General features: G+C 40.4%; 2 protein-coding genes across 4 annotated transcripts in view; one reads left to right on the forward strand and one right to left on the reverse strand.

Moving 5' to 3' along the window:
• LOC108028437 (basic-leucine zipper transcription factor A) overlaps positions 1-12,670 on the forward strand; it is a 56,607-nt gene that overhangs the window by 20,219 nt on the left and 23,718 nt on the right. For 2 of the 3 annotated variants that reach the window (XR_007763617.1, XM_017100267.3), the window contains exons 2-4: positions 2,431-2,516; positions 7,806-7,901; positions 8,002-8,023. Coding sequence is in view for 1 of the 3 variants with exons in the window: in XM_017100267.3 (XP_016955756.3) it covers positions 7,809-7,901; positions 8,002-8,023 (115 nt within the window). In the remaining 2 variants the exon portion in view is untranslated. Of the gene's footprint in view, positions 1-2,430; positions 2,517-7,805; positions 7,902-8,001; positions 8,024-12,670 lie in introns of those variants that run through there. The other variant, XM_050885893.1, reaches the window with a different exon arrangement.
• Positions 11,351-12,256, reverse strand: LOC108028439 (uncharacterized). The gene is made up of 2 exons (XM_017100269.3): positions 11,823-12,256; positions 11,351-11,766 (listed from the first exon to the last, which is right to left on the reverse strand). Exons 1-2 carry the CDS (start codon positions 12,252-12,254, stop codon positions 11,596-11,598), a joined length of 603 nt encoding a protein of 200 aa, XP_016955758.2. The 5' UTR covers positions 12,255-12,256; the 3' UTR covers positions 11,351-11,595.

The following is a 12,670-nucleotide window of genomic DNA, read 5'->3' on the forward strand; positions in this document are numbered from 1 at the left end:
TTGATTAACTGAATATCTGGCCGAATTCCTCATGTTGCCATAAGTACCGTATCTCGTCTGCGCACTCAAATCGCTTTTTCCACTCAAGGAAATCAATCATAGCAACACTTGGCCCATTCGCCATCACTGCCCTCTATTTGCCAGGATGTGTTCTCTGGTCGTCCTGAAGTGGCTGGGTCATTTACTTTATTGATTACAACTTTCTCTTGTTTTCCGCAACAAATACGAAAAAAACAACGGCGATTTGAGTTAAGCGTGGCGGCCTCAACCTCCGAGGATATACCCACAATAACTGCCAGGATATTCCCCACAGACGAACGCAGGCACGGAGGGCAAAAACTTGCCACAAAAGCTGCCCTGCAGCCTTGATTAAAGCTGCTTTATTCCGGGAATAAAGGCGGGGAATCGACCTGTTCTGGCCTTTGTTTTCACTCTGCAATGGCATGGAATTGCATAAATACATTATCAATTCGCCTGCAATCACTACAAATAAATTAAGCGTAAACCGAGCTGCGAGAGCGGCATGAAACTGTCATAATTTATGAAGTTTATCATTTGGTTCCTGGCTTGTCTTTTTTATTTCTCGGCGCACCCCAAACGCATTTGTGTCAATTTAAATTTATGTAAACATAAAATGGCCAACCGAAAAAAAAGTGTCCCGTGTGAGAGGAATATGGTCCTTTTTACTGGGATATCACATTTTTCATTCGCTGGCGATACTCTTTTTTTGCAAATGGGGTGATTAGGATAAATGATTTGTTTGAAATTTGAAACTGAATTATTTTCTTCCGAATTTATTGAATAATTTTTTATGCTTAAATTCAAAAGTTTCATTTTACAGAAATATTTAATGATCTATCAAACTGTAAAATATTATCCTAAAATGTTTTATATTATATTTATTATTTTAATGCTCTTGTATTTGTATTGTTTTTTATTTTTAATTTTTTTCCAATGTATTAATTAGTTTATTAAACGGTAAAAAATGTTCTAGATTATATATATATTTACAAATACAAACAAAAAGTTGGCAAAAGAGTAAACAAAAATTGTTTAAAAAAGGAAAAATACAGCCTCCTTGGTTATCCTCCAGCTCTCCTTTTTTCGTCCTTATGATTTAATGCGCGCGGCACGCCGTGACGTTCACTTAGGCATGGACAACACAATAAAACTCCACAACAGCCAGAGGAATATCAATATGGGAGTGTGAAGGGGGGCAGGGCATTAGGGAGGAAGGACAGGCCAGCAGGATACGCTTTCCTGGGCCGCCTGCGCACTTTTGACATTTCATTATCCTGTTAAGTATTCAAAAGTCAAGCAAGCGGGCACAGACACAAGAACAGGATGGCGGCGGGGATGAGGACTTGGTGTGGGGCCGGAAGATGTCTGGACCAGGACCAGGACCTTCGGGGCGAGGGCAGAGCATGTCCTGCTGCGTTACCAGCTTATCATTTATGCCAAACGCGTACTTTTTGGCTTTTAGTCGCCTCCCTCCCATTTGTTTTGTCTGCCCGTAATGCCATGCGGAATTGCCTTTGTGTCCTTGCCGGTTATGACATTGTATTCGAATCTCCGTCTGTGTGCGTGTGTATAAATTACATTACATAACAAGCAATATAACAAACGATAACAAACACCTTGCCACAAACACACAACGAGCAAATATGAAAAAAGGTGGCAGGAAGACGAAAACAATTTAATAAAAATGTTTCAACGACTTCGATTCGGAAGGGTCTGCTTTATGGCCTGGCATTTGTTTATGCCAAATGTTAATGATGGCTCGATATCTTCCATTTCTGTGGGGATAATAAAAACTTTTTCGCATCCTGCTTTTGGCGAATTTTATTTTCCAAATTCGCTTGAGCGAGCTTTATAATTTGCTGATTGGCAGCGAAGTCAATCAGTTAAATTATCATTGAAACCTTTAACCAGTCGTCTATTTATTTATGCATCACTAGCCCTGACATGTTTAAAATTAGGAAATTAAATATTTAAAGTCTGAATGAATTTGGTGAAGTTTTTTTGGCTCTTTAGCTTGGCCACATAAATTATTTTCCACTTTATTGTCTGTAGAACTGACAAATAAGGAAACCACAAAAAGGCAATTTAAAGGCTTGACAAAACTCCCAATAAAAATTATTCATTGAAGATTTCTAAGGAATTTTAGTTTTAGAAACTCACATTTTGTTTAAAGTGACTTGCCACTTCAGCTTGCCAGTCAAGAAAATGAGACAGCCGATTGCACCGCAAAAAGTCAATTAAAATCTTCACAGGAACTCCAGCTAAACAGTGCTCTCGGGCAATTTAATGGCACACCCGCTCAATGACCCTCTCTAATCCTTGACGAGTCCTGCAGATCTGTGGCCGAGCATCTCAATAAAGCAATCAGTGTGTACCAACTCGCAATATAAATTTCATTTTCCCTTGCAGGTCACCCGGGAAGGAGGCGGATCCTTGGAGCGGGAGCAGCCAATGCAACCTGCACAGACATCATTAGACGTGAATAGCAACCACACGTGAGTAACCCGGGGCCCCTGCGCCCGCAGACAAACACAGACTATATCGACACTATATATCTCGGACATGTGTCGGCCATCAACTTATGCAATCAACGATTTGGCTTTGACCGGGCAAACTGACTGCCTGCCGCTGGGTGCTATGTAAACGGGGCAAAGGTGGCCCAAGGAGCAGGACGACAGGCCCGGACAAATGTTTATTTAAGCATAAAGCCACGTACGGTCCTAACACACACATGCCCATCCCAAAGCACTGTGAAAACTGCTAGAAAAAGGTTCTCAAAAAGTCTAAGAACATACCAATTCCCAAATATTTATACCAACAAGATGACAACAAGTAAGCTTTGGATCATCTGAAATCTATAGTAAACAAACGTGCTTTCGAATAGTTAACCAAAATTTTATATATTATATTAAAATTCCTTATAAAAAAGTGGTTTTCGGTACTGAAAATATGATACCAATAGTTTTCATTGAAAAGCATTACTATCAAAAAGTTTATAGATAAATAGTGTTACTAATTACTTGAATCTTTTAAAAAATAAAAAGATATTTACATCATATTGATAATATATCATTTTACAAGACATATTTTATAAATCTGATAGATACTAAACTAAACTATTTCATGTAAAATTCCCTAGAATATTTTCAATATTTTTTGAGTTGTGTTCGCTGTAGCCCTAGTGTCCTTTAGTGTGTGTAAGTTTGGGAGCTGTGTACTTAGGCGCAGCTGTACTTGCAGTCCCTGCCTGGTAATTACATACAGACTACGGAAAAGGAGGACTCCCCCTTCCAGCCGGATTTCCCCACAGCCAGGCCCCTTCTCCTTGGGCGGCTGGATAAATATTTGGTTTAACCTTTTTCCTTTTGTGCGGCTTTGTATTTGCCTTTGGTTTTATGGCAGCGCCTGTGTCACTATTTCATTTCGATTTGAACCGAGTTTGCCGCAGTCCTTAGCCAGATTTGTATCCTTAATTTATTTGTTTGCGATTTTCTGATATTTTGTAATTGAGTTTTTCCTCTTTTTATGCTGATGAGGGTTTAGCCAAACGACATAGCAGATGTCAAAAAATAGGGAAGCCAGGGCAAACTGTTGATATTCATTGGACAGGACACGTTCGCAGGCAGGATATTTATATCGGGACGTGAGTGTGGGCGAAAATATGTCCCCTGGGGAGTGGTAGGAAGTACTCAGCGACCTTAGTCGTCTTAATTTATCGCCGAGAATGAATCACTTTGCGCCAGACTTTGTTTCTTGGAAGGACACGTACCTCTGGCGACAGGATATACTTTTGACTTAATTTGATTTCGCCCTAATGAATTTCAATTAGCTGCAAATGAAATTTACGCTACGTTAAGTGATTCGCAGCGAGATAAAAGGGTTTTTCAACTAGCACAAACGGATGAGGTCTCGCATTGAAGGCAAATTTCTCTTTCTTCCTCGGCCCCAGATTGATTATGATTTGTATCTCGGAGGTTTTCCCCACCCGAAACTCCCTGTTCTCGCAGTAAGCCTTTGTTAAGCTCCAGCACTTAACCGTGTCAGGCTCGGATTTATAGCTCCACGAGCACTACACATCCTTCAGATGCCTCCTCCCCTTCAGATACCTTCTTGTTACTCAGCACTCTCCTTGTTGTAGTTTTTCCGTTTGGGCCCAGAGTTGATTGATTTCTGTCCTAGTCGGGTCAGAGAGCAAAGAGTCTGAGCCCACCCATTCGCATCCGCCGCATTACCACTCTGACAGTATATTGACGCGCAGTCATAAATAAAAACACTCAGATATTCATGCCAATGATTCCTTTTATTTTTTGCAGCCCGAGCCCGACTCTCGGCTGTTGTTGTTCATTGAGTAGAGCCTGCGGCAAAAAGCCCCCTACCAAATACAAATTGTATCACTTAATATTTTCAGACTCCAGGCTCTGTTCACCTACACAGAGAGAAGAGAATTAGGTTTCCGAAATATAAAATTGAAAAAGATCTACACAGAAAAACATAGGGATTGACACAGTTAATTTAATAAATACAACGTTTCTCTCTTTGAAAATTCTCTCAAATCAAGAAAGATAGAAATTAGCTTGACATTGGCTAAAATTACTCTGTGTTAGAGCGAGACAGCAGTATCTAAAGCTCTCCGAAATATTAAAAGAGAGAAAAAACCAAGATGGCGAACGTATGTATCAAATTACGGATTTTCATGATCAAATGATCATGTTTCATACAACTCAATTAGAATTAATGGGCTTAAAAAACTCATTCAAATAAATGTTATATAAATATTTAAAAATTCATTAAAAGTTGGTGTTTATTGTAAGCTTTTATTTTTTTTAAAATCGAGTGCTACCCCATTCTTATCTGTGTACCCATGTTGCATGTTGACGTTGCCTGGTTGTGATCCATTTGCAGTGACTGGAGGTCGGTGGTGGCCCATTTGGGCGTGTGTATGACTCCTTGAATGCTGAGCGTTTTGTTGATGATTTGCGTGTTCTTGAATAATTGATGGAATGACAATCTCTCGATGTGTCAGCATTGTTGTCACGCGTTGTTATCATCCGAAAAGCGATGATTGTGTTCATCATCATTATGACGCGAATGCCGGTGTTGTCATCGCTGACAGCGGTCGTTGGCGGCGCCGCGTGTGTGTCCTGAATAATAAGATGCTAACGTTGCAATACGGCCGCAAATACGACCCGATACCACGGCTTATGAATGATGAGCAGTCAAACAATCAGCCTTGCCCTCCAGGAATCGGGACTTATACTGATTTGCACGGGAGTGAGACATTAAACAGGGGCATCAGCCGCTAATACCTCGCCCATTATGCCCAGCTTCAAAAATTAAACAAGATTAATTTGTTGGCTCGTTTAAAATGGCTTAACAATATCATTAATTTCATTGGCCTGGCCAAAGCCGAAAGCAAACATATTCTGCCGGACAAACATGGCCTAAAGCCGCTTTAAACCGTCGAATTATGGGGGGGTTGTGGGCCCGGCGAATCATTAATCAATTTGCGGGCAAATGGCCATTTAAAGAGGTCATTAAATCCTGTCAGCAAGGCCTCAACTTGAGGTCAGATTTTTGCAACTCGTAATTTTAGTGGGTCAAACTTTTGTGCAGCATAATTTTTGGGTACGTCTTTGTTGCTATCTATTCATTAAATTTAATGATACAGCTCCCCCGAGTTGTCCCATCCGGAGCTGTTTTGAAGCCATCAGGAGCTGTGGGTGGCAAGCATTTTTCAACGAACTTGCTCATTTCCGAAGTGACACACACATTCTGTCCCGGATCGCCTCGGGCTGAATGGCTTGGTCTACGGCGCTGGGTGGGCCCCAACCCTTTCATCATAATTATAAACACAAAACAGACAGCAGGATGGATGGATGGCTGGATGGCTGGATGGCTGGGTAAATGGATGGGTTTTCCCCGGGCCTTCGCCACAGCACATCTCTTTTTTCCGTTGCTCCTATTTCCTTGCACTTTTCCATTCAGGGCGAGCAACATGTGGCGATACGTGTTGTTGGCCCACATTCGCCTCGCAATTAACAGATCAGAGCGGTGCAGCCTCAGAGCCATATACGGGTGTGTACACTAAGGGGTCTTCTAGGACCTGTGATTCCGGACCTCCTTTGTTAACTGCTCTCATGCGCCTCGTTGGCCTTTATTATTGTTGACTGCCCTGTCCTGCAGAAGTCTCCATGTCCATTTTCATTTTCATTTCCACTACCATTTTAATTTCCATTTGCATTCCCCCTGCCAGTCCCACTCCCATTTGCATTTACATTTCCCCCGTCATCGTTCATTGTAATTGCAATAATTACGACAAGGACTGGGGATAGCTCCTTGGAGCGGCACCTTAATGAAGCAGCATTCAATGCAGTCCGCCGATGCCGATGCAGTGCCTCCGCATCCGTAGGGGCCTTCCACATGAGCGGGCCATGAGTGATGGCCACTCATCCGGCGCCCAGCCGCGATGTCCTCGTCCTGTTTATCCACTTAGCAGCTCGCGAGGTCCGTGTCGTTAATTGAAATCTTTCGCATTAAACCACCTCCTGGCGCCCGCCTTTTGCTGCTCCTCTTTGTAGCCGAGCGCTTATTGTTTTTGTTATTAAAGTTTAATTAAATACCTTTTTAAAATGCTCACGCATGAGTGGAAAATATTTTTTAATGAGCTTTTTGCTCCTTTTGTGCGCGAAATGAAAAACATGCCGCTGCCACGCTGGCAACACGGCGTATGCGTGTTCTTAGCGCGTAAATTGATTGCAAACAAAGGAGCGCACACAGACAAGCAGTTTGCGAAATAATTACCACTCCCAGACGTAAAGGATCCACCATAAATATATCGCTTTTCACATTTTTCATTTAACGCGATGGTGTGAAAATACCGGTGACTTTGGGGCGGCTTAAGCCTAGGGGAACCAGGGAAAATTATTAAATGTGCTCATCAGCAGCAATTGCAGTTGTTTGCCGCTGAAAAAATGTAACTTCCGTCGTTCGGTTTACCTCTGAATCGAAATCAATTAGCAGTATTATTGATCCTGTCATTATGTGTCTCTAGGAGAAAAACTCTCAAGGGAAACAATTAAATTTGTATTCTTCCCTGTGAAATTGGATACACTTAATTGCCAATTAGCAGATAATCATTTAAACGTGTAATCTAAACTTAAAGTGGCATTTCTTAGTTTACTTGACTTGACTGAGTTATTGTGAATGAATGTTCATTTAATTCTGTTTTAGTTATGCACATTTTTAGCAAGGTCGCTTGTACTATTCAGTTGAATACATTTCCTTAATTTTATTTTAATTTGATATAGCTATAAAAGGCAAGTGCAAATTAGCAAAAAATAAACAGTAACCTTGCCCTAAAAAGGCTGTATAAAAAGCAGCATAATAACTAGCCAAAACTTTAACAAGTACCTGCTCATTGAGCCCTTTATCCCAGTAACCAGATTAATCACCCCTCTGCCGTCCGCCAAAAAAATAAAGTAACATAAAACTTTGTCTGCCGTCTGTGTTGAAAAAGTTAAAGGTGGGTGCAGGTGTGAAAATCTCTGGAAAATGTAAAAAGAGGCAAGAGGCAAGGGAAACCCATCCAAACTGAAATGCAAAACACAAACCGGGGGGATGGGCGCGAACAGCCGTAACCATGGCCGTAGTCGTAACCATTAGCCGTAACCAAAAACCGAGCCAGACATTGAATTGACCTTAATAAAGTCGACTGCGACTGCTTCGACCTTTTTACCTTTAGCGTCTACCCACCAAATAATCCCACACCATCTATCTACTTACAGAAAATGCTGATACTGCTGCCGCTGCTGGGGATTTTTGGTAATGGTCTCGTTGCTGGAGTCGAGGCGAGTCTGAGTCTGGGCTTTAAGGCCATCAAAGTGAGTTTTTGAACAAGAACGAGACAGCCATGAGGTCTCTATGAATGCCATTAATGCTCTTTCCCTAATTATGCAATCCCATCCGCCGTCGCTGGATCAGTTGCCCAGGCATCCGAATCCGGGTAAGTTCCTTAGGATTTGGCAGTCCTGAATCGAACTGCACAAAGTCGATGCGTATTTGCAATTGATTTGGCAAAGAAGATTTACGAATTACAATTACTGTGTGCTTCATTAATCAAAGGCCTGTCCTGTCATCATCATTGTGCCCTCCAAAATGATTTCCTTAAAGTGCAACTCCTAGCTGAAGCCTTGAAAGCCAGGGGGAAATGTATTTACTTTTCAGTTTGCCAGGCCATCAATTTAAATCAGAGTTTTCCATTTGGACTTTGGCAAATAAATAACCATGCCTGGGTTTTGTGGCAAGGAAAAACAAGGAATTATGGAATTTTTATTGCGAAGTTAATAATGCGTTAAAAAGGATAAAGTATATTGAAATTTAGAAAAGATAAAGCTTGAAAAAATGGGTATACCAACATAGGGAAAATAGAGAATAAAGGAAACATTAGAAAAATATAAACATAATTTCAGTGAACTAAAACACCTCTTTGTATTAGTTAGACGAAACTGTATTTATTTTTGATTTTTGTTGTTCGTTACTATTGGTTATTTGTTTGTGTGACGTGTAATTTCGCCTAAATTAGGCCAATTTGGGAGCTTCTTTCAGGGAAAGGAAAAGGGAATACCAAATAGCCGGACACAATCGAAGAGCCAAAAATTTTATTAAAACTTGCAGACGGGAAACGTTGTTTTGTTCGCTTTGGCGAAAGTTGTGGACCCGTTTCCGAACATTTATTGTGCACCTATATCCAGTAGATCCCGGCTTAGTAGATGCCATCTCCTGGGAAACAGCCACACGCACGCCAGCCCGGATGCCTAACTAACGAGTAAAGTGATTTTAATGGTTTTATGTTCGATTCTTTTTCTTCATTTTCCATTTTTCCCCCTTTTTGCTTTCGGAGGGCGAGTGTGTGTTCGATTCGCTTCGACATGTGCCATTTTCCATGCTCTTTCCCTGCTCTTAGCGCTTTCCATGCAGCCCCACACGATGTCGTAGAAAGCTGTTCAAAATTAAACAGCAGTCCGAACTGTGCCAGAAACTTTTCGATTCGAGGGCGTTACAACACATCCAACCCATATCGTGCTGCCAGAATAGCTGCATATACACTTGTACATATAATATTGGCCCTCGTCCCCACACCCCGTTCGAGTCAAAAGTTTTGAGTCAAATGCCAATACAGTTTGTGTATGGCCGGGCCAAAATAAAAGTTAGCCGGCCAAGCTGAGCCGATCTCCTGGGCTGGCACGTAGTCCTCCGACTGGTCGTGCCCCGGGCCATATCAGTGCCCCACGTTGGCTCTAATCCACACAGGGAAAAATAAAATAAATTGTTAATTTCCCATTTGAATAGGTTCATATTTATGTTAATAGGATAGTTGCAATATAAAAGGGTAGTAATAAATTATCGAAATAACATTTCTCATAACACGTCATAACATGTATGTATTTCACTGTAATTATTAAACATTAAAAATACAAAGAAATTGAGTCTAATAATTACAAAGCTTGGAAAAATGAACAGTATTTGCGGTTCTTATTGTGGTTTCAGGGTGTTCGGTGATATATAAAATTTATGTAATAAATATAAATCGTAATTGTTATTTATAAACACAGGTAATTATTTAAAGATTCTAACCAGACTTGGCATTGATGGTAATTTGTTAAGGGGGAGTTATGTATAAGTTGAGGTCTCCGAATATGTTGCCATATAGTCTCACTGGCACTGGCTATATTGACATAAAATATTATTATTTCGGTGATTTATTTCTTCTGTGTACACCCCAATTGTTCAGGGCCGGAATGCATTGTCCACGCAGGGCGGAACAAGTTTATTTAAACTGCAGAACTCGCTCTTTATTCGCATCTCCTACTGGCCCAAATCGGAAAGTTATCGGAACACGAAATGTGCTGAGGCGCGGTGAACTTGGCCAAACATATTTGCGAGTACGTGTAGCAACGAAGAGTTCTCACAAACAACCCGAGAACCAGAAAGTTCCCTCCGAATGAGCTGTAAAGATTAGTCAGAACATATCATGTGCAGACGATGCCGTAAAGGGACGATTCATATACAGGAAAAGTTTTTGAAAGTTACCTTTCAGGAAAAGGCACTTTTCGCAAGTTCCATGCAATCGTAAAAATTTTAATTAATGCCTGCTTCCTTTGAATGCATTTCACTTTCTGCAATAAAATTCATACAAATGGCTATAATAATTTTAATTCGAAAACTTTGTTACTTAATGTTACCTATTAATCTGTAGGATTTTTAAGAATACTTTCCTCATACTATAACTAATAAATATATTGATAGTATTGAAAATAAGCATAATCCAAGTTCTACATTTCTAATTTCCTCTGTGAGATTTTAATTTAATTGGCCTTGTAGGAGACTACACTTTTGTTTGGCTTTCGAGCTTGTTCAACTTGCAGTACCGCTCCGTACCTTTGGATTTCCTTCAGAAATCCCTGCCAAGTGTGTTCAAACATGACCTGGGCCATTGGCAATCTTTAGTGCAGATTTTAGTTTCTGAAGTAGAATTGGGCACAGTTTTCACCCCTCAATCACATGACGACCCAGGCAAACACTCGAGCAGCAAAAATTGCGCATACGCAGCATGGGCTGCAGCTGGAAGCGCTCTTTGCAACTTTTGTTGGGGCCGCCTTTGCCGAAGCCTTTTCCATGATCCGCTGTGGGGCCAACGGCGGGGGCACTCAAAACTTGTCGCACACGCTCGAGTGCTGTAAATCTTTGCACAAAATGAAACTTTATTTGGTCATGGTCATCAACGACTTAAGTAAATCTAAAACTCTAAGTAAAACAAACACCACACACAACCAAGGATGGCGCAGTCCGAAGGCAGTGCCTCACAGAGGCCGCATAAAACAAATAAACTGCGCACACGTGACCCCAAACAGGGCGCCAGCGGTGGGCGGGGTCGGTGACGATGACCCCAACAAAGGGACTCGGGGTCACAAAAAATGTGCCACCCCAACTGAAAGGGTAGACAAGTGGGCTAGAGCTCACATCGAGAGGCAGGACATCGGATTCTGGCGGGGCAATGCCTGTATGTATATACACCGACAGAAGTGGAGGAAATCTTGAGAGTGCTTTGCGAAGTAAAGCCAGCTATGCCAACATTAACTTCAATTTTCTTTGCCCCAAATGAAAAATAATTTTGAACGATTCATAAAAAATAGCGAACAGTATATGGTGTCCTGCTTTTTAGATACTCCACCAGGAGTTTCTAAAAAATGCCAGGAATTGCAATTATCCATTTTACAAATACTTTGTCAAAACTGCCTAATATGACAAAGATAAGATAAAATCAAGAAAATTGACTGAAACACGATTTGAATTAAATGTTCTCGTACTGAAGAAAAAATTGACATGCTTTGGACATATTAGTGCAACAACGCTAATTTAAAAAAAAACATTTACCCATTGCAAGACACAGAAACCCAATTATATTGCATAAAATAAGTCGGTGTTTTACATTGTATATAGTTTCAAAGAAATCATATATAATAAATTTATTGCTCTGATGGGCAATATTTCTTCAGACTGCGTTTGACTGCTTTATCAGCTCTTAAAAAATTCTCCTCTTATCTCAAAGCAAACTCCATTTGGACGGCTTACGTTATTCAGATCAACCGCCGTCAAGACAAATACCATACGCTTTCTTCCAGGAGGAATACTCAAGCCTGCGCCAAAAATCATTCTCAAGGTAAACGGTTCAAAAAAATATTCAGTCTGCAAATAGAAGATGTTTGAAAAGAGCCAAGCTTTTGGGCAAATATCACACATACCCCAATATGGTTGAAGCATTTTTCTTTTGCTTCCTCTTTGTTGATAATGTATGTTGGATAGATGTTGAACCAATATTGTTTCGGGTCGAGGTGTATTTTGCAAAAATCCTTAATCATCAGATTAAGTATGGTCGGCTGCCAAGACCCACGATCCAAATGAAAGACGCTTACTCGAGCCTCTATAAGATCGGTCGGCTGAATGTCCCATGAGCATATTATTTTGCCTTCTACGTTTATCCCCTCTGGGTCCATTTCAAAGTTTACGTGCGTCATATCAAGCAAACCAGAAATATTCGCATACCCAGGGGGATTATCCAGACAATCAGAAAATACCGCTTCGTCCTCCAAAACGTATTCGTATTTAGTTTCAAAGGACGGTTTTACCATTTTTAGCACGACTATTATCAGCCATGGCAATAAGTTGATATCCATTTCACAATTTTTCCCGAATGGGTACGATACCGTTTTGATGGAGGGTTTTTATATTTTTGCTTAATCAACGATTTCCTGTTCAGATAGATTCTTCGTGATTGTGCAAATCTTGATAAAAAAAAATTATCAGCAATTTTTGTGAATAATTGTTGGAGAGATTCCGTAGCTGATAGAAAATCGTTTTACGAGATTTGCTGTTATAATTATACGAGCATATATTACAAAATTAAATCGTTAAAATGGTTTACGTAGTAGTGTTTGATTGCTTACTAATGTGGAGCACCCTTTTTTAAAAAGAGATATATGAAATGGTACCATTATTTAAACTCGATTTCTTAAAAAGCGTTTTTTGACTATTAACGCCTAAACCCTTAAATTGTATTAATGTGGCATTTTGAAAAGTGTAAATAATTATT

This window comes from Drosophila biarmipes, chromosome 3L, assembly GCF_025231255.1.
Source record: "Drosophila biarmipes strain raj3 chromosome 3L, RU_DBia_V1.1, whole genome shotgun sequence".
Lineage (NCBI taxonomy): Eukaryota > Metazoa > Arthropoda > Insecta > Diptera > Drosophilidae > Drosophila > Drosophila biarmipes.

Bases quoted from the DNA above. Each gene is read 5' to 3' on its own strand.
- LOC108028439 (XM_017100269.3), bottom strand. From the start codon at position 12,254: ATGGATATCAACTTATTGCCATGGCTGATAATAGTCGTGCTAAAAATG. The intron at 11,767-11,822 runs GTATGTGTGATA...TTCTATTTGCAG, and splicing joins AATGCTTCAACCATATTGGG to ACTGAATATTTTTTTGAACC.